The sequence below is a fragment of the Ictalurus furcatus genome, chromosome 29 (assembly GCF_023375685.1).
Source record: "Ictalurus furcatus strain D&B chromosome 29, Billie_1.0, whole genome shotgun sequence".
In the NCBI taxonomy this organism is placed as follows: domain Eukaryota; kingdom Metazoa; phylum Chordata; class Actinopteri; order Siluriformes; family Ictaluridae; genus Ictalurus; species Ictalurus furcatus.
Window position 1 is genome coordinate 14,128,495 of NC_071283.1, and position 17,842 is coordinate 14,146,336.

At 41.4% G+C, this 17,842-nt stretch overlaps 1 protein-coding gene across 1 annotated transcript; it reads left to right on the plus strand.

Moving 5' to 3' along the window:
• Positions 1-1,172: 1,172 nt before the first annotated feature.
• On the plus strand, positions 1,173-17,310 carry LOC128604172 (polyribonucleotide nucleotidyltransferase 1, mitochondrial). The gene is made up of 28 exons (XM_053619061.1): positions 1,173-1,517; positions 2,472-2,532; positions 2,667-2,741; positions 2,868-2,973; positions 4,698-4,747; positions 4,840-4,903; positions 5,327-5,374; positions 6,103-6,216; positions 6,391-6,577; positions 7,067-7,118; positions 7,206-7,263; positions 7,824-7,920; positions 8,016-8,118; positions 8,231-8,301; positions 8,577-8,613; positions 9,066-9,132; positions 9,241-9,330; positions 11,371-11,424; positions 12,240-12,349; positions 12,882-12,953; positions 13,057-13,120; positions 13,212-13,295; positions 13,423-13,506; positions 14,284-14,390; positions 14,488-14,543; positions 14,658-14,736; positions 15,364-15,411; positions 16,013-17,310. The coding sequence occupies exons 1-28, from the start codon at positions 1,411-1,413 to the stop codon at positions 16,163-16,165; spliced, it is 2,298 nt and encodes a 765-aa protein (XP_053475036.1). The 5' UTR covers positions 1,173-1,410; the 3' UTR covers positions 16,166-17,310.
• The last annotated feature ends 532 nt before the right edge of the window (positions 17,311-17,842 follow it).

A 17,842-nucleotide genomic window follows, 5' to 3' on the forward strand; every position in this document is an offset into this window, starting at 1 on the left:
AATTACTAATTACATACTCGTTATTTCTTAAAATCCCTATCAACCTTGACCAGATGGACGATAGAAATGAAACTCTTCTTTTAATTCTTTCAATTTGAGTCAAACATGGAATAGTTTAGCTTTATTAAACCATTTTAATACAAAAAAATATAAAGAAACGATATAAACTGGCTTAGCAGTACGCGCTATTCGGGGAGAGGCCGAGGTGGGTTTTTTTCCTCCTCCAGGACATCACTTATATTTTACCACGATGTTCTTATCTACATGTGTCCCAAAAAATTGAAGTAATGGGAGAAAAGAAATTAAATTAGAAAAGAAATATTCATTTTAAGTTTTGATGTTGTTTTATAGAGAATTGTTGAACGTCTATAGAGTATGTCATGCAAGTAGATCAGAAGGAACTGTAATTAAATTGCTTAAAAATGAAGCGTAATGCCTTATTGTAATTTTTTCAGGGGAAAAGTCATTTCATTGCAGTAAATTAATTACAGTAAGTTACACCAAACGCTGGAAAGTGGTACAATTTTTTTCAGCCGCATTCGTGTTAACTCGTAAGTATTGTGTCGTACAAAACTGATTTTAATCGGTCAATAAAAGCCATGAGTGATGCTGCAGTGCGTTGTACTCTAATCTTGGAAAAACCTGACGTCCGATACGGAGAACCGCAAGAGTCGGGAACAGAGTAACTTGACGTAAAAAGATAGAACTGACGTCACAACAAAATACCAGTGCTCAGTTTCAGTTTCACCTATGAGGACTGCATTTGTTAAAAAGGATAAGCCAACATGACGATCAGAGAGCTGTCTATGGGAGAAAAACGAGCCATTTTGAAGCTGAGAAAAGGGGGGAAAATATTCAGTTTCAGTGTGATCACTCAGTAAAATCAGTGAATTGACTGATAAAAAAATGCCAGTTTTTTTTTTTGTTATAAAATTGTTACCAAATTCCTCTCTTCTTCCTCTGCTTCTTCTTCTTCTTATTATTACATTAAAACTAGATCTACATGCTTTATAAATAATATTCTTTGAAAATTATATATATAAAAAACATTAAAGAGCAAATAATATACTGTTGTTTTTATATAAAGTAGATAAAATGGAAAAAAATTAAATAATTCTTTATCGTTGAATTTTTTTCTCGTTTTGATGACGGGTGCACGTGCTGTAGGAACTCTTGTTACACGTTCAGCTCGGCGCGCCGGAAGATAATAAACAACGCACCGCTGCTCAGCCAATGAGCGGCAAGATTCCATTTCACGTGACTGACTACAATGGCGGCGTCCTGGAGCCTAGTGCTTCAACGTTGATGTGTTCAGATTTATGACCGGGAAGAAACTCGCCCCTGTGTGTGTTTCTTTCTTTCTTTCTTTTTTTTATATTCATTTATTTATGATTTGATTTGAAGTGAGAGATGAGTCGGTTCCTGAGACTCAGCTGTTCGCTGTCTCGCGCTGCTCGGCGGAGTGTGTGGTCCAGTCACAGCACAGAGAGGAGAGTCGGAGTGGACTTAGAGGGAAGGTACAAAACACAACACAACACAACACAACAAAACACAACAAAACACGCAGCGTAAATCCTAAACCCAAAACCTGATAGACACCAAGTGCACTAGGTAGGGTGGAGAAGATCTCATGCACTTGAACGCTTCTTTCTTTTAACAGGACATGCACAAAATCTTACAACTCAATTGATATTATTATTATTGAGAAAATACATAATAGTGTATATAAATAATAAAATAACATTGCCAAGCGTTTGTGATGAAATAGACACACTAAACCTGTTTATCATGTTGGTGTAAAATGATCACATGTTGTTTTAAATGAAGAAAGTGGTCAAAGCTTAATGTATGTAGGGCTGGACGAGATGATGATGATGATGATGATGATGATGATGTCAGAGATGTCACAGTACCGGGGTTTCTTTTCCGATACCGATACACGTCCGATATAGTTTTAAACGAAAAGTACTACGACTTTAAATTAACCGAAGCTTTTCACATTTCAACTCTTTAACACAAAAACCCACAAAACCAAACACTTATATAAAATATAAATATAATAAACTCGATCCTAAGGAAAGAAATCTTTTCCAGTCTTTTCACTGTTTGTTAGAGGATCTGATAATGTTCACATCAAACACCAGAATGGGGGAAAATCTGATCTCTGTGACTTTCTGGGACTGTGGCGTGGTTGTTGGTGCCGGATGGGCTGGTTTGAGTATTTAAGAAGTTGCTGATCTCCTGGGATTTTCACACACACACACACACACACACACACACACACACACACACATACACACAACTGTAGAGTTTACACAGAACGGTGCGAAAAACAAGAGACAGTGGGTGGAAACGCCTGGTCGGTAAGAGACGTCCGAGTCAGCAGTGTGTAGAGATCTCGCTCAGTTGTTATGTCTGCCTCCTGTCCTGATCCTCATCGTCGTCCTCACGCTCGTCCCTTCTGTCTCAAGAAAACTGGAGATCTCGACGGGGAAGCTGGCGAGATTTGCGGATGGATGTTCTGTTGTGCAGGTGAGGTTTAATCCTGTGCAGTGTTTATTGCCTTAGAGCCAAAAATATACATGTTTCTGCGTGGATTTGTGAGTCATGCTTTTCATTCAGTTTGTCTTCATGTCATGTTTTTACTCCTGATGGTTGATTTTCAGCTGGGAGAGACGTCAGTGATGGTCACCGCCGTCAGCAAGACCAAACCTTCACCCTCACAGTTCATGCCCCTGGTGGTGAGTTATCTGTTATCTCAACCGTGTGAGTGTGAGTGTGTGAGTGAGTGTGTGTGTGTGTGAGTGTGTGAGTGAGTGTGTGTGATGAGCGTCTGGATCTGTGAGGTGTTGACTTGATGCTCGCAGGTGGATTACAGACAGAAAGCAGCGGCCGCTGGACGAATCCCCACCAACTACCTGCGGAGAGAAATCAGCAGCAGCGATGTGGAGATTCTCACCAGCAGACTGATCGGTGCGTTACACGCAGGAGCGTCGCCACAAATAACACATCGCAAATAACATCATCATCATCATCATCATCATAATTATAATAATTTGACACTTTGGTTGCATTGTTGTGGGGTTTTTTTTCCATTTATTTTTTATTCACTGTTTGACTGCATCTTCTGTGTGTGTGTGTGTGTGTGTGTGTGTGTGTGTGTTTTGTTTCTTTGTTTTTTTCAGTTGTTCTTCATCTACTCTGTGGTTTTCTCTTTGTGGTTTTGTTTGTTTGTTTGTTTTCCAGTAGTTTTCCAGCCTCTCTTTGCTTGCATGTTTGTCTTGGGGTTGTTTTGTTGTTATTGTTGTTGTTTAGGTTTTTTAAAATTTTTTTGAAAATTCACTCTCTGGTGTCCTCTTTGTGGTTCTCAATTATTTTTCTGCCACTCTTTGTCTTCCTCCTCTTCTTCCTCCTCCTCCTTCTCTTCCTCCTCCTCTTCCTCCTCCTGCTTCTTTCGTCCTCCTCCACTTCCTCTTCCTCCTTCTCTTCCTCCTCCTCCTTCTTTCCTCTTCCTCCACTTCCTCTTCCACCTCCTCTTCCTCCTTCTCTTCCTCCTCCACTTCCTCTTCCTCCTTCTCTTCCTCCTCCTCCTTCTTTCCTCTTCCTCCACTTCCTCTTCCACCTCCTCTTCTTCCTCCTCCTTCTTTCCTCTTCCTCCACTTCCTCTTCCTCCTTCTCTTCCTCCTCCTCTTCCTCTTCCTCCTTCTCTTCCTCTTCCACCTCTTCCTCCTCCTGCTTCTTTCCTCTTCCTCCACTTCCTCTTCCTCCTTCTCTTCCTCTTCCACCTCCTCTTCCTCCTCCTCCTTCTTTCCTCTTCCTCCACTTCCTCATCCTCCTTCTCTTCCTCTTCCTCCTCCTCCTTCTCTTCCTCTTCCTCGACTTCCTCTTCCTCCTCCTCCTCCTCCTCTTCCTCCTCCTCCTCTTCCTCCTCCTCCTTCTCTTCCTCTTCCTCGACTTCCTCTTCCTCCTCCTCTTCCTCCTCCTCCTTCTCTTCCTCTTCCACCTCCTCCTCCTCCTTCTCTTCCTCTTCCTCAACTTCCTCTTCCTCCTCCTCCTCCTTCTCTTCCTCTTCCACCTCCTCCTTCTTTCCTCTTCCTCGACTTCCTCTTCCTCCTCCTCTTCCTCCTCCTCCTCCTTCTCTTCCTCTTCCTCCTCCTCCTCCTTCTCTTCCTCTTCCACCTCCTCTTCCTCCTCCTACTCTTCCTCTTTCACCTCCTCTTCCTCCCCCTTATTCTCTTCCTCCTCCTCCTCCTCATCTTCTTCCTCATCCTCCTCTTCTTTTTCATCCTCCTCCTCCTCTTCTTCCTCTCTCTTCCTCCTCCTCCTCCTTCTCTTCCTCTTCCACCTCCTCTTCCTCCTCCTACTCTTCCTCTTCCACCTCCTCTTCCTCCTCCTCATTCTCCTCCTCTTCCTCCTTCTCTTCCTCCTCATCCTCCTCTTCTTTTTCATCCTCCTCCTCCTCTTCTTCCTCTCTCTTCCACCTCCTCCTTCTCTCCCTCGAGACTCTCTTTTGTGGCAGATTAATAAAGATGAACTTTAGTCTGTTAGGGGGTGCAAACCTTTGCGCTTGTTAATAACCAGAACTGCTCATTACTCACTGAGTTGCTGTAATATTTCTGCTGTACGTGACGGAGGTACGTTTTGCTGAGATACGCGCTGGCGCTAATCAGTCGGTTGTTTGTGTCCCTGTTGTTCAGACCGCTCCATCAGGCCGCTGTTTCCTGCCGGATATTTCTACGACACGCAGGTACGACTCTCCTGCTGCAGCCGCTTACGCTGGTTCATACAGGTTCACACTGACACCGCTGTGACTGAAACTCCTCTCTTGTCTTCGTGAAGGTCCTGTGCAACATTTTAGCCGTCGACGGCGTAAACGATCCCGATGTCCTCGCCATCAACGGAGGTGCGAACGCTCCGGATTCCTCTGCTGTTATTTATTCATCATCTAGTGTAAATGTCTGATGGAAGCTCTGAGACAGTACGGTGCTTTCTAGAGATTCATCAAGTTGAGTTTAAATGAACTAAAACCCGAGAACAGGACGTTCTGAACGTACGGAAGTCAGAGTCGACAAATAAAATCGCATTCGGTTGTGTGTTTTATTTTCATTTTCGCTCGTGCGTTTTCGTTTTATTCCGTTATCGCCTTACTTTCATTTGATTTTATTTATTAAGTATTTATGACGCCACGTCCCCCTGAACTTGTCCGTCTGAATGATTATATTACACGAAGCTAGGTTAGATGACTGTTTGACTCTAACCTCAGGCCCACGGTCTTCAGGTCCTGATGGTGCTTTAAGTGTAACCTCTTGTTCCTGTTTCCTCACAGCGTCTGCCGCTCTCGCCATCTCCGATATTCCCTGGAACGGACCGGTCGGTGAGTTCTGTGCTTGGGTGATCGCGTTGTGTATGAAAATAAAACACGGCAGAGATACGAACGTAAAGAAAGTGGAGTTAATAATCTGCAGGACGTAGTCGGCTTCGGCTCGTTCAGAACAACAATCGCCTTTCAGTACTGACAGGAACAGCGTTCCACAGACACACGGACAAAAACACAGTTAGACAGAAGCACAGACGTAGAGAAGGGGTGAAAAGACCAAAAAAAAAGATGAGGGAAAAAAAACAAAAAAAAAAACCCAGAAATAATGATAGAAAGAACGAAAGTGAGAAAAAGATCAAAGATACACGGACAAAAACACAGTTATACAGAAGGACAGACATAGAGAAGGGGTGAAAAGATGAGAAAGATGGGCAGGAAATACAGAAAAGGCAAAAGAAAGAAAGAAAAAGAGTCATATACAAAGGCAAAAAAGACAGAAACGTAATTGAGAAAAATGTAAAAAATGTCAGTGGATAAAAGGAAGGAGAGAAAGGAGCAGAAAAGAAGAAAATGAAGCAAGAAGATAAAGGGACATGCAGTAAGAAAGAAAGGGGACAGAAAGATGGAAGGAAAGAAAGAAAGAAAGGAGTGAAGGTATCGAAAAAAATCTGGGAGGAGATGAAAGAAAGAAATGCAACAGAAAAGATCAAAAGAGACAGAAAAAAGAAAGAAATACAGCGTAAAGAAAGAAGCGTGTGTTGATTTCGGCGCCGGTCTCGCCGCAGGTGCTGTGCGCGTCGGCCTGATCGACGGAGAGTTCATCGTGAACCCGACGCGGAAGGAGATGAGCTCCAGCTCGCTGAACCTGGTGATAGTAGGAGCTCCTTCCAGCCAAGTGGGTGAGTGTGGGAGAGGTTCGACGCTCACAGTGCGAACACTCGCTCGTTACGCGCTCGTCCTCTGCGACCGCTCACCTTCGGGTTTCGTTATGCGGTTCAGCCGGCCGGGACGAAACGCGTCTCCGTGTCCGCCGTGAGCTCGCTCCGCGCCTTATTCGTGTCCTGTGTTCGCAGTGATGATGGAAGCCGCTGCCGAGAACGTCCTCCAGCAGGACTTCTGTCACGCCGTCAAACTGGGAGTGAAACACACGCAGCAGATCATCCACGCCATCCAGCAGCTGGTCCGAGAGCACAAGGTGGTGAAGCGCACGCCGCAGAAACTCTTCAGCGCCCCGCCCGAGATGGTGGAGCACACGCGCCAGTACGAGCTGTAAACTCTCTCGAACACGATCAGAGCCCGTTCCTTCTGATTTCATTTTAAATCCATTTCATTCACGCCTTTAATCATTATAATTTCATTTCATCCTTTCTTTCTTAAAACCATAATTCCATTCCGTCGGGCCAGTTAATCAGTCGTTGAAGTCATTATACGAGCATTGATTTTTACTTCATTTGTTGTATTCCTTCTATTCGGTTCATTTTCTTCTTTTCCGTTTCTTTAAAAAAAAAAAAAAAATTTATTCAATTTCATTCCTTCGTTTTATTTTATTTTTCATCATTTCCTTATTTTTTATTCATTAAATCTTTTTTTTTTCCTTTATATATTATTAATTTATTTTGTTCATGGATTTATATTATAATTTTGTTATAATGGGCTTTTAAAAGATTTCTTTAAAAAGCAAAAATTAAAAAAAAACAAGCTGGCTTAGAGTAAAGTTATGTGTGTGCGTGTGTGTGTGTGCGCGCGCAGGCTGGCTGGTGAGAAGATCTACGGCGTGTTTACAGACTTTTCACACGATAAGGTATTTGTAGTGTTTATGATTGGTGTTAATAGTTGTTATCATTTATTATTGTTCTCTAACGTGTTCTGCTCCGTCCGGGTTCTGCAGATCTCGAGAGATGAAGCTGTGAACAAAATCCGACTCGACACAGAGGAGCAAGTTAAAGGTGGCTGCATTTTTTTTGTTTGTTTTTTAACACAATAGCATAAAGTCGCTTTAAATTTGACAACAATGTCACAAAGAGTGGACGTCATTCCAAGCAATATGGAGGTCAGAAGTGCTGGATTTGAGGCTTCTGTGGTTTTTGGGGGGTTTTTTGCTTGTTGTTAATAATCCATGTGTATATATATATATATATATATATATATAACACCAGTGACAGTAACAGCAATGACAGTAGCACCAATGGCATTAATAGCTAATCAAGTGTGGAGGGAAACTTGTTGGTGGTGGTTGAAATGGCCGCTGATTCTTCTGCACTTCGACCTCGGGAGCGCGTATACACACGTTTTTGTGATTTCAAAACTCAACTTTTTAAACCGGCTAACACCAATGACAGTAACACCAGTGACAAATCTCCATTAAGGTGGAATTCACGGCATCTCAAAGCACACCGTTCATTACTCATGTCAAAAAAGCCAACCATTTCCATGGGGTGTACTTATATTTCCGCATGACCGAGGAGGATCGAATCATTTCGCTTTTCCTCCTCTTAATCCTCCGTAGAGAGATTTCCTCAAGCCGAACCGTTTGAAGTCATCGAGGCCTTCAACGTGGTTTCCAAAGACGTTTTCCGTAACCTGGTGCTGACCGAGTACAGAAGGTGACGTCTTTTTCTAATTCCAGTCGTATTTACCGTGACTTATTACTGTAATATACATATATATACATAGCCGTTCCGTCCCGGCGTTGTTTCAGGTGTGACGGACGAGACTTGACGTCATTAAGAGACATTTCGTGTGAAGTGGACGTCTTTAAACCTCTACACGGCTCCGCGCTGTTCCAGAGAGGACAAACACAGGTCAGATGGAGTACTGCTAATAAAACCAGTAATACTTTTATTTATTTATTTATTTATTTATTTATTTATTTTAATCTGCACTTTATGATTAGAATGATTCTGTTCATTTTAGGTGCTTTGCACTGTAACTTTCGACTCTATAGAGTCCAGCGTGAAAGCGGACATCATAACCACGGCTCTGAGGTAAAACGAGGGTTTCTTCGAATTTCGATCCGTCTGTCTAAATTAAAAAGGAATAAATCCGTATATGATCCAAGTATATGGTCAAAATACTCATTTCCGATTGGTTTTAAGACTATAAAACACTTTTTTTTTTTTTTTTTTTCCTGTCCACAACATTTCTGATGAGTGATTTCTGATTTCTGAAAAAAACGTATTTGGTATTTGTAGCGGCTGTTGTGCAGTTTTTAAAAAATATATTTATTTCCTGATTATTTATTTCATTTTGTCTGTAATAGTGGGATCAAAGACAAGAATTTCATGCTCCACTATGAGGTGAGTATTCATTACTTCACTGAAGCGAATGCAAAATGGCTGTTTCCAGGACACTTTGCATTGGTGGGCGTGGCCAAGTTTGCTGGCGATGTATTAAGAATGTGCATGTAAATAAATACTTTTCCATCTTGCGTTATAAAAACATGCTATAAGTATATCGTGGTACGGTACGCTGAAAAGCAAACGAGGTTAGAACGTAAAGGGTTTGCCCGAACTTGCGTTTAAACGATTGAAACATTCACCACGGGAAAGTTCCTTGTATTCAGAGTCGGGTTACGCAGCTGATTAAGTTGAGGTTGCCAGATTTGCCCTGCAAATGTGCTTCAACAGAATGAGTTTCCACACGCGTTCTCCAACAGCTTATAGAATAGCACTTGATCCAGCTCGTTCTTTATTTATTGACAGACTAGAAGCCCATTAAGGAATTTCTGTCTTTGTATTTTCCGTCTCAGTTTCCTCCCTACGCGACGAATGAAATCGGGAAAATGGGCGGACTGAACAGACGAGAGCTCGGTCATGGTGAGTGACAGTGGGTCGTTACTGTTAAATCCAGTTATGTCCATTGTTAACCCGTCTCTGAGCTCACTACTCCTTTATTTCTTTATTTCTTTGTCTTTATGTGTTTAGGCGCTCTGGCTGAAAAAGCCCTGAGACCGGTCATTCCTAAAGACTTCCCCTTTACAATCCGAGTGACCTCCGAGGTGCTGGAGTCCAACGGTGTGTCCCCTGAGTATAATCATTCATTCTCATCATTACTGACACTGACCTCATTACTGACATTAACCTCGTTACTGACACTGACCTCATTACTGACATTAACCTCATTAGACACTGACCTCGTTACTGACACTGACCTCGTTACTGACACTGACCTCGTTACTGACACTGACCTCATTACTGACATTAACCTCATTAGACACTGACCTCGTTACTGATACTGACCTCGTTACTGACACTAACTCATTAGACCCTGACCTCGTTACTGACACTAACTCATTAGACCCTGACCTCGTTACTGACACTGACCTCATTACTGACACTGACCTCATTACTGACACTAACTCATTAGACACTGACCTCGTTACTGACACTGACCTCGTTACTGACACTAACTCATTAGACACTGACCTCATTACTGACACTAACTCATTAGACACTGACCTCGTTACTGACACTAACCTCGTTACTGACATTAACCTCATTAGACACTGACCTCGTTACTGACACTGACCTCGTTACTGACACTAACTCATTAGACCCTGACCTCGTTACTGACACTGACCTCATTACTGACACTGACCTCATTACTGACACTAACTCATTAGACACTGACCTCGTTACTGACACTGACCTCGTTACTGACACTAACTCATTAGACACTGACCTCGTTACTGACACTAACTCATTAGACACTGACCTCGTTACTGACACTAACTCATTAGACCCTGACCTCGTTACTGACACTGACCTCATTACTGACACTGACCTCATTACTGACACTAACTCATTAGACACTGACCTCGTTACTGACACTGACCTCGTTACTGACACTAACTCATTAGACACTGACCTCATTACTGACACTAACTCATTAGACACTGACCTCGTTACTGACACTAACCTCGTTACTGACATTAACCTCATTAGACACTGACCTCGTTACTGACACTGACCTCATTACTGACACTGACCTCATTACTGACACTAACTCATTAGACACTGACCTCGTTACTGACACTAACCTCGTTACTGACACTAACTCATTAGACCCTGACCTCGTTACTGACACTGACCTCATTACTGACACTGACCTCATTACTGACACTAACTCATTAGACACTGACCTCGTTACTGACACTGACCTCGTTACTGACACTAACTCATTAGACACTGACCTCGTTACTGACACTGACCTCGTTACTGACACTGACCTCATTACTGACACTAACTCATTAGACACTGACCTCGTTACTGACACTGACCTCATTACTGACACTGACCTCATTACTGACATTAACCTCATTAGACACTGACCTCGTTACTGACACTGACCTCGTTACTGACACTAACTCATTAGACCCTGACCTCGTTACTGACATTAACTCATTAGACCCTGACCTCGTTACTGACACTAACTCATTAGACCCTGACCTCGTTACTGACACTGACCTCATTACTGACACTAACTTATTAGACACTGACCTCGTTACTGACACTGACCTCGTTACTGACACTAACTCATTAGACACTGACTTCGTTACTGACACTAACCTCGTTACTGACATTAACCTCATTAGACACTGACCTCGTTACTGACACTGACCTCGTTACTGACACTAACTCATTAGACCCTGACCTCGTTACTGACACTAACTCATTAGACCCTGACCTCGTTACTGACACTGACCTCATTACTGACACTGACCTCATTACTGACACTAACTCATTAGACATTGATCTCGTTACTGATACTGACCTCGTTACTGACACTGACCTCGTTACTGACACTAACTCATTAGACACTGACCTCGTTACTGACACTGACCTCGTTACTGACACTGACCTCATTACTGACACTGACCTCGTTACTGACACTGACCTCGTTACTGACACTAACTCATTAGACACTGACCTCATTACTGACACTGACCTCATTAGACACTGACCTCATTACTGACACTGACCTCATGACTGACATTAACCTCGTTACCGACGTTGACCTCGTTGTGTTGTAATTCCTGTGTGTTAATTGTGTAGGCTCGTCGTCCATGGCGTCAGCGTGTGGAGGAAGTCTGGCTTTAATGGACGCGGGTGAGGTTTCTTTCTTTCTTTATTTGTTGCGTTTTTCATTTTTCTTTTCTGCAGTGTTTTTGTCTTTCATTTTTCCCATTTTTGTTTTTTTCAGATTCCTTTCCGTAGACTTTACTTTCTGTCATCTTTCTTTGCATCTCTATCTGTCTCTATCTTTTTCTTTCATTCGTTCTTTCATATCTTTTCTCCTGCTGTTTTTGCTTATTTCCCTCCTTTTCATTTGAGGGATTTTGATTTCATTCTTTTTTTTTTTAATTGTACTTGATGATGTCTCTGTTTCTTTTGATGTTCTTCCTGTTCTTGTCATTGTTGCTTTTTTGTATTCCTTTTCCTGTCTTTTGTGTTGTTCTTTCTTTTCCTTTTTCGTCGTTGTATTTATATCTGTGACTTTTTCTTTATTTTCATACTTTTAACTTTTCTTTCTATTTTCCTTCTTTTTCTTTCTTTCCTACTGAATTCATTGTTTTTTTTCTCATTTTTGACTTTGCTTTTTTTTCTTTTTCCCCTTTGGTTTTGCTTTTTTCTCTTTGTTTTTCTACATTTTCCTTCTTCGTCTTAATTCTTTTTGTCCATGTTGCTTTTTTCTGTATTTTTGTCGTTCTTTCTATACTCTTGTTAATTCTTTCCTTGTTGTTTTTGATCTTGTTTTACTGTCCTTACAGCTGTGTATTCTTCTGTATTTCTGTTGTCTTTGTGCGCTCTTTTCCTGTTTCCACGTGTTGGACTTGGGGCTGTTATTTCGTCGTGATCACGTGAGGTGACGTGAGGTGACGTGAGGTTTAGAGCAGGTGCTGATCAGCAGGTTGTGTTCTCAGGTGTGCCGATCTCCTCTGCGGTGGCCGGAGTGGCTGTGGGTCTCATTTCCAAACCCAACCCTGAGAAAGTCTCCGAAATCCACGACTACAGATTACTAACCGACATTTTAGTAAGTCTTTTAACGCTACACACTCATATACACTTCTGTCTTCTTTTCTTTTCTTTGTTTTCTCTTTCTTTCTGCCCCTCTCTCTTTCACTATTTTCTTTCTTTTCTACTTTTTTTATTGTTTTGTCTGTTTCCATTTCCCTTTTGCTTTTTTTTTTCTTTCTTTCTTTAATTTTTCTTCGGGTTTTTTTTCCTCTCGTTTTTATTATCTACTTTTAGTTTTTCAGTTTTTGGTTCCTTTTTTATGGCTTTCTTTCTTTTCTGTTTTGTATCTTTCCGTTCTTTATCTTTATCCTTTTCATTTCTTTCTTTCATTCTTTTCTGTTTTGTCTTTTTGTCTGTTTTTTTTTTTTTAAGCTTTACGTCTTTTTTCATATCCGTTTCTGTGCATTATTCTAGTCGCCATTCTTTCTCTTTTATTTTCTTTCTTTCTCTGTGTATGAACCCTGTACTCACATGCACGAATGTCTTGCCTTTCATGTGCATTGTGATTAAATGAAAACGGAATTTGAATGTGTGTTTAATAATCGTAGGGGATCGAGGACTATAATGGAGACATGGACTTTAAAATGGCCGGAACAAACAAAGGCATCACTGCGTTACAGGTAACACAGAGACCCCTGACTACACAGAACCCCCACGTGTGATGAGAACCTTTTCATTTGTGTGTGTGTGTGTGTGTGTGTGTGTGTGTGTGTTTTCTCTCAGGCTGATGTTAAGATCCCAGGACTTCCTCTGAAAATCGTAATGGAGGCCATCCAGCAGGCGACAGGTGACCAGCACGTCTCTCTCTCTCTCTCTCTCTCTCTCTCTCTCTCACACACACACACACACACAGTCTCACTCGTTCCTCTCTGTTTCAGTGGCCAAGAGAGAGATTTTAGGGATCATGAATAAAACCCTTTCCAAGCCCAGAGGTTCGAGGAAGGAGAACGGCCCTGTAGTGGGTATGAAGATAAACGCATTATTACACACTCTGTAATCATTTTTGAGGATTTTTCTGGTTTCACTTCCTGTTTGTACGTTTCGGTGTTTTTTTTCTTTTACGCTGTGAAACGTGTTTACTGTCTGAAGAAAACGTCCGCGTGCCGATTTCCAGAAGAGCTCGATTTGTTGGTCCTGGAGGATACAACCTCCGCCGACTGCAGGCCCAAACAGGTCTCTCTCTCTCTCTCACACACACACTCACACTTACACGTATCACACACGTCATAAAGACACACATCTCTCTCTCTCTCACACACACACTCATATACACACACACACACACACACACACGTTTCTCTGTCAAACAAATCTCACACATAAGCCTTACACACACACACACGTATCACACACACATCAGACACGCATCTCTCACACACACACACACACACACTTATTTGTGTATTTCTTTCTTTATGTTTTGTTTCTTTCTTTTATGCCTTTGTTCTATTTTTTTCTTTGTTTTTCTGTTTTGCATTTTTTCTTTTACTTTCTTTTTCCCCAGATGTTTTCTGTACATTCACTCCTTTCTTTCCTTTATTCTTGTTTTTTTTTTTGTTTTGTTTTGAATTGTCTGTTATTTTGTGTCTGTCCATTTCTTTCTTTCCATCTATCTTTCCTCTTTTATTTATTTATTTGTTTGTTTGTTTGTTTTCCATCGTTCCTTCTCCATCGTTTTTTCCCCCCTTCATTTGTTCTTTCTTTCTTTCATCTTTTCTGTTTTTTTTCCCCTCATCTTTTTTTTTTGTCTTTTCACCCCTTCTCTGCGTCTGTGCTTCTGTGTAACCGTGTTTTTGTCCGTGTGTCTGTGGAACGTTGTTCCTGTCAGTACTGAAAGGCGATTGTTGTTCTGAACGAGCCGAAGCCGACGACGTCCTGCAGATTATTAACTCCACTTTCTTTACGTTCGTTCTTTTCCTCCGCCGCTGTCTTGGCTGTGTTTTATTTCAGGCGTGACTATAAGCCAGGTGGACGAGGAGACGTTCTCGGTGTTCGCTCCGACTCCTAACGCCATGCACGAGGCTCAGGAGTTCATCACCGACATCTGCAAAGACGACGTGCGTTCCGTCGGCCGCTTTTACAACTTTTACAACTGGAGGAAAAAAAAAGATGTGATTTTAAAGATAAGTTTTTGTTTGTTTGTTTGTTTTACAGCAAGAACAGCAGCTCGAGTTCGGGGCCGTGTACACGGCAACCATCACAGAAATCAGGTAGTGTGTGTGAGCGTGTGTGAACACTGACATGGCTTTCTTAGCTAAGTTTATTTTTATACTGTGCTGATGATTGATGTTGTGTGTGTGTGTGTGTGTGTGTGTGTGTTATAGAGACAGTGGTGTTATGGTGAAGCTTTATCCCAACATGAGCGCTGTGCTCCTACACAACTCGCAGCTCGATCATAAACGGGTAAGACCATCCTCGGAGATAAAGAGGAAACCTGTTTACTCCATATACACTTATAATCAGGGTTGCCAGGTTTCAGCAAAAAAAAACCCAAACCAACCCAGCCCAGCTATGTTCTCATCAGTGGATAAAATGTTTCTTTTTTTCTTTTTATTGGGTTTGAATTTTTACATTTTGAATAAGGCAGTCATTTCTCCGCTCCCTTTATCTGTCTCGCTATCTGATTGGCTAGATCAGACCCGGTGGGAAAACAACAACATTTTCTTTAAGGATTGAAGAAAGCCCTGTTTGTTGTTGATCTGTAGTTGTTTGTTTTTTTTTGTCTTTTTGCTGTATGTTTTTGTTGCTTATTCGGTTTTTTTCTTTCTTGTCTCTGTATCTCTGTCATTCTTTTTCTTTCTTTCTGTCATTCTGTCCATGTTCTTTCTTTCTTTTCTACTTTTCTTTCCGTTTTGCCTTCTTGCCTTTTCCTGATTTTTTTTCTTTTCTTTTTTTTTTTCCTTTGAGCTGATTTTTTTTTTCTGTGTTCTTTTGCTTTTTTCTGCATTTCTTTGTATCTCTGTCATTTTTATTTTTTTATTTTTTAACTTTCTTACTACGGAACATGTTCTCACCGTCTTGTTTCTCTAGATCAAACATCCCTCTGCTCTCGGACTGGAGGTCGGACAGCAGATCCAGGTGTGTACCGCGTCTCAAATATCCGAAAGCAGAAACGTGTGGTCGAGATGTAGAACGTTTCACGGAATAGCTCGTCATATTTAGCGGATTGCTAGTGCGATAAACCCGTCGACGAGCCTCGTCTTCCCTCAGAGACGTCGTACCGTTATTCATCTTGTCTGGGGATCGGTTTATACTATGCGTGGAGGCGTGTCCGCGTCGCCATACAGAGAGGGGGTTTATGGGTAAGCGTGGAGCACAAAGACTCACTGATGCTCAAGAAGGCAACACACGACATTAACAGCCAGGGGTGTGTAAACTTTTGGTTTTGGTCTCTGGTTCATTTGTGTGAAATGCGGTTATTATTGTGGACTATATGTAAACATCTATTATGTGAAATAGCTTATTCGGGGAAGAACTAAATACAAACAAAATGCAATTTTTTTTTTTTTATGATCCCCTCTTATTATTTTTTCATTGTTAGCATTTTGCAGATTCTGCAAGGCGTATGTAAACTTATGACTTATAATCACATAGCAGTGGGAAAACCCTGTTTGAGATTTGTCTAATGTAGATTTACTAGATGCTGAAACCAAAGACTCTTTTTCCCTGTATTTCTCAGGTGAAATATTTCGGACGCGACCCCACGGACGGCAGGATGAGGCTGTCGCGTAAAGTGCTCCAGTCTCCCGCAGCCACAGTGGTGAAGACGCTGAGCGAGAGGCAGAGCATCACCATGGGAACGGCAGACGGACAGACGTCAGCTTCCTCCTGACGTCTTCGTTAATGTGCTCTGGACTTGAGTTCTAATCATCTTCTCGAGTGTAGTCAGTCTGGATTCAGGAAGACAGGAGCCACCGCGTCATAAAGGGTTTTACCCCAAATGATGTGTTCTGTACATTCTCATAGTCCAGAGTTTATGCCGGAAAGCAGGACGGGGGAAACTGTCGCGTTGCTGCAGGGGATCTGGTGAAATAAAATGAAAAAATAAATAAAAGAATGACAAAAACTATGTTAAAGTATTGAAACTGTATGTAATGGTCGTCTGGTTATAACCGGACAACATAACATGAGCCGAGGAAACGTACGGAGGTTTGTACGTATAATTATAATGATTGTCTTTGTTGTTTTCTACTTCATAACCGACCTGAGTTGCAGGATTATTAGGCTTATTATTACGGTCAACTTCAGAAATATTGGCACCCACCAAGAGAGTAAACAAAAACAAAAAACAAAGGATATATTTAAAAGGAAAGTTAACACATTTTCCACTCAGACAATTGGAGAAAGTTTTTTATTTTTTCCTATTCGGTAAGCAGATACTGCTTTTCAAAAGATTTACTTTCTCTCGAAAAATTTGTTTGGCAAAATTCTTGGCACCCCTGTATGACTATAATAAGTGTATAACAACTGTTTATTGCTCTCAATAAACATTTGACATATAATATGATGTTTCACACACATGCCATCTCGGATTATCTCCCAATACTTTGAGAAAAACGAAGAGCTTTCGGAACAAAAGAGATGGGTGGTTGCTGATCTGTACGAGAGATGATGCATATGAAGGTATATAGATGAAGGTATATAGTTAAAGGTGTTAAACTGACATTAGGGACAAACAGGATAATGAAGAAGTGTCAAACATCTGGAATGGTTGGAAATTTGTCAGGAAGATGTGGAGTTTTAACACCGTGGTCTCATTGCTCGGGTGAGAAACGGTCCAAAGCTAAACGTTTCCAGAGAAAAGCAAGTGTTGTGGTCGGAAGCTGAGCACGTCTAAACACCTAGAAGGTGACCAGCAAGTCAGGAGTGTGTAATAAAATGCTGAAAGTGTGTAAAACAGGGTTTAAACCTCAGCATAACTGTGTACCTAATACAATCAAGAGGTTTTAATCTGAGGTTTGTGTGCACCCTCAGATTAGGTCAAAATGAACAACTTTTTTTTTAACATTAGGAGTAATAAGTAGTTTTATAGTTTATGGGGGCCATTGGTGGTCGAGTTCCATTAACAATTGTGGTTGGGGAAAGGCTGAAACATGATTTAGTGCAAGAAAACTTTTGTCAAAGTTGCTTTCTATAAATACATTTCTGCAGAAATGTAGTGACAGAGCTCTGACCAATGTCTGAAGGAAACCCGGAAGAGTTGCAGTGACGTCAGAGAACGCGATGTGATTGGCTTAGAGCGATACACGTGACAGCGGATGACCGTTCCGTTTTCTGTTCGATTCCAAAACTTTTGAGAGTCGACTCTAATTCTGGTCGGGAATCAATTTAGTCGATTCCTCACAAAATTGTCTCGATTCCAAAAAACTAAACCACAGGACACGATTTTATAAATAAATAAGTAAATAGTGAAATATTAAGTATAACATTGATATCGGTAATATAAATGACAACGAACCATACCGACGTCATATCTCACCATTTGAGCATTCATGAATGAATAAGTGGA

Coding starts and splice junctions, on each gene's coding strand:
- LOC128604172 (XM_053619061.1), top strand. CDS start 1,411: ATGAGTCGGTTCCTGAGACTCAGCTGTTCGCTGTCTCGCGCTGCTCGG. Junction 4,904..5,326: donor TGTCCTCGCCATCAACGGAG/GTGCGAACGCTC, acceptor GTTTCCTCACAG/CGTCTGCCGCTCTCGCCATC. Junction 13,507..14,283: donor CCGACTGCAGGCCCAAACAG/GTCTCTCTCTCT, acceptor GTTTTATTTCAG/GCGTGACTATAAGCCAGGTG.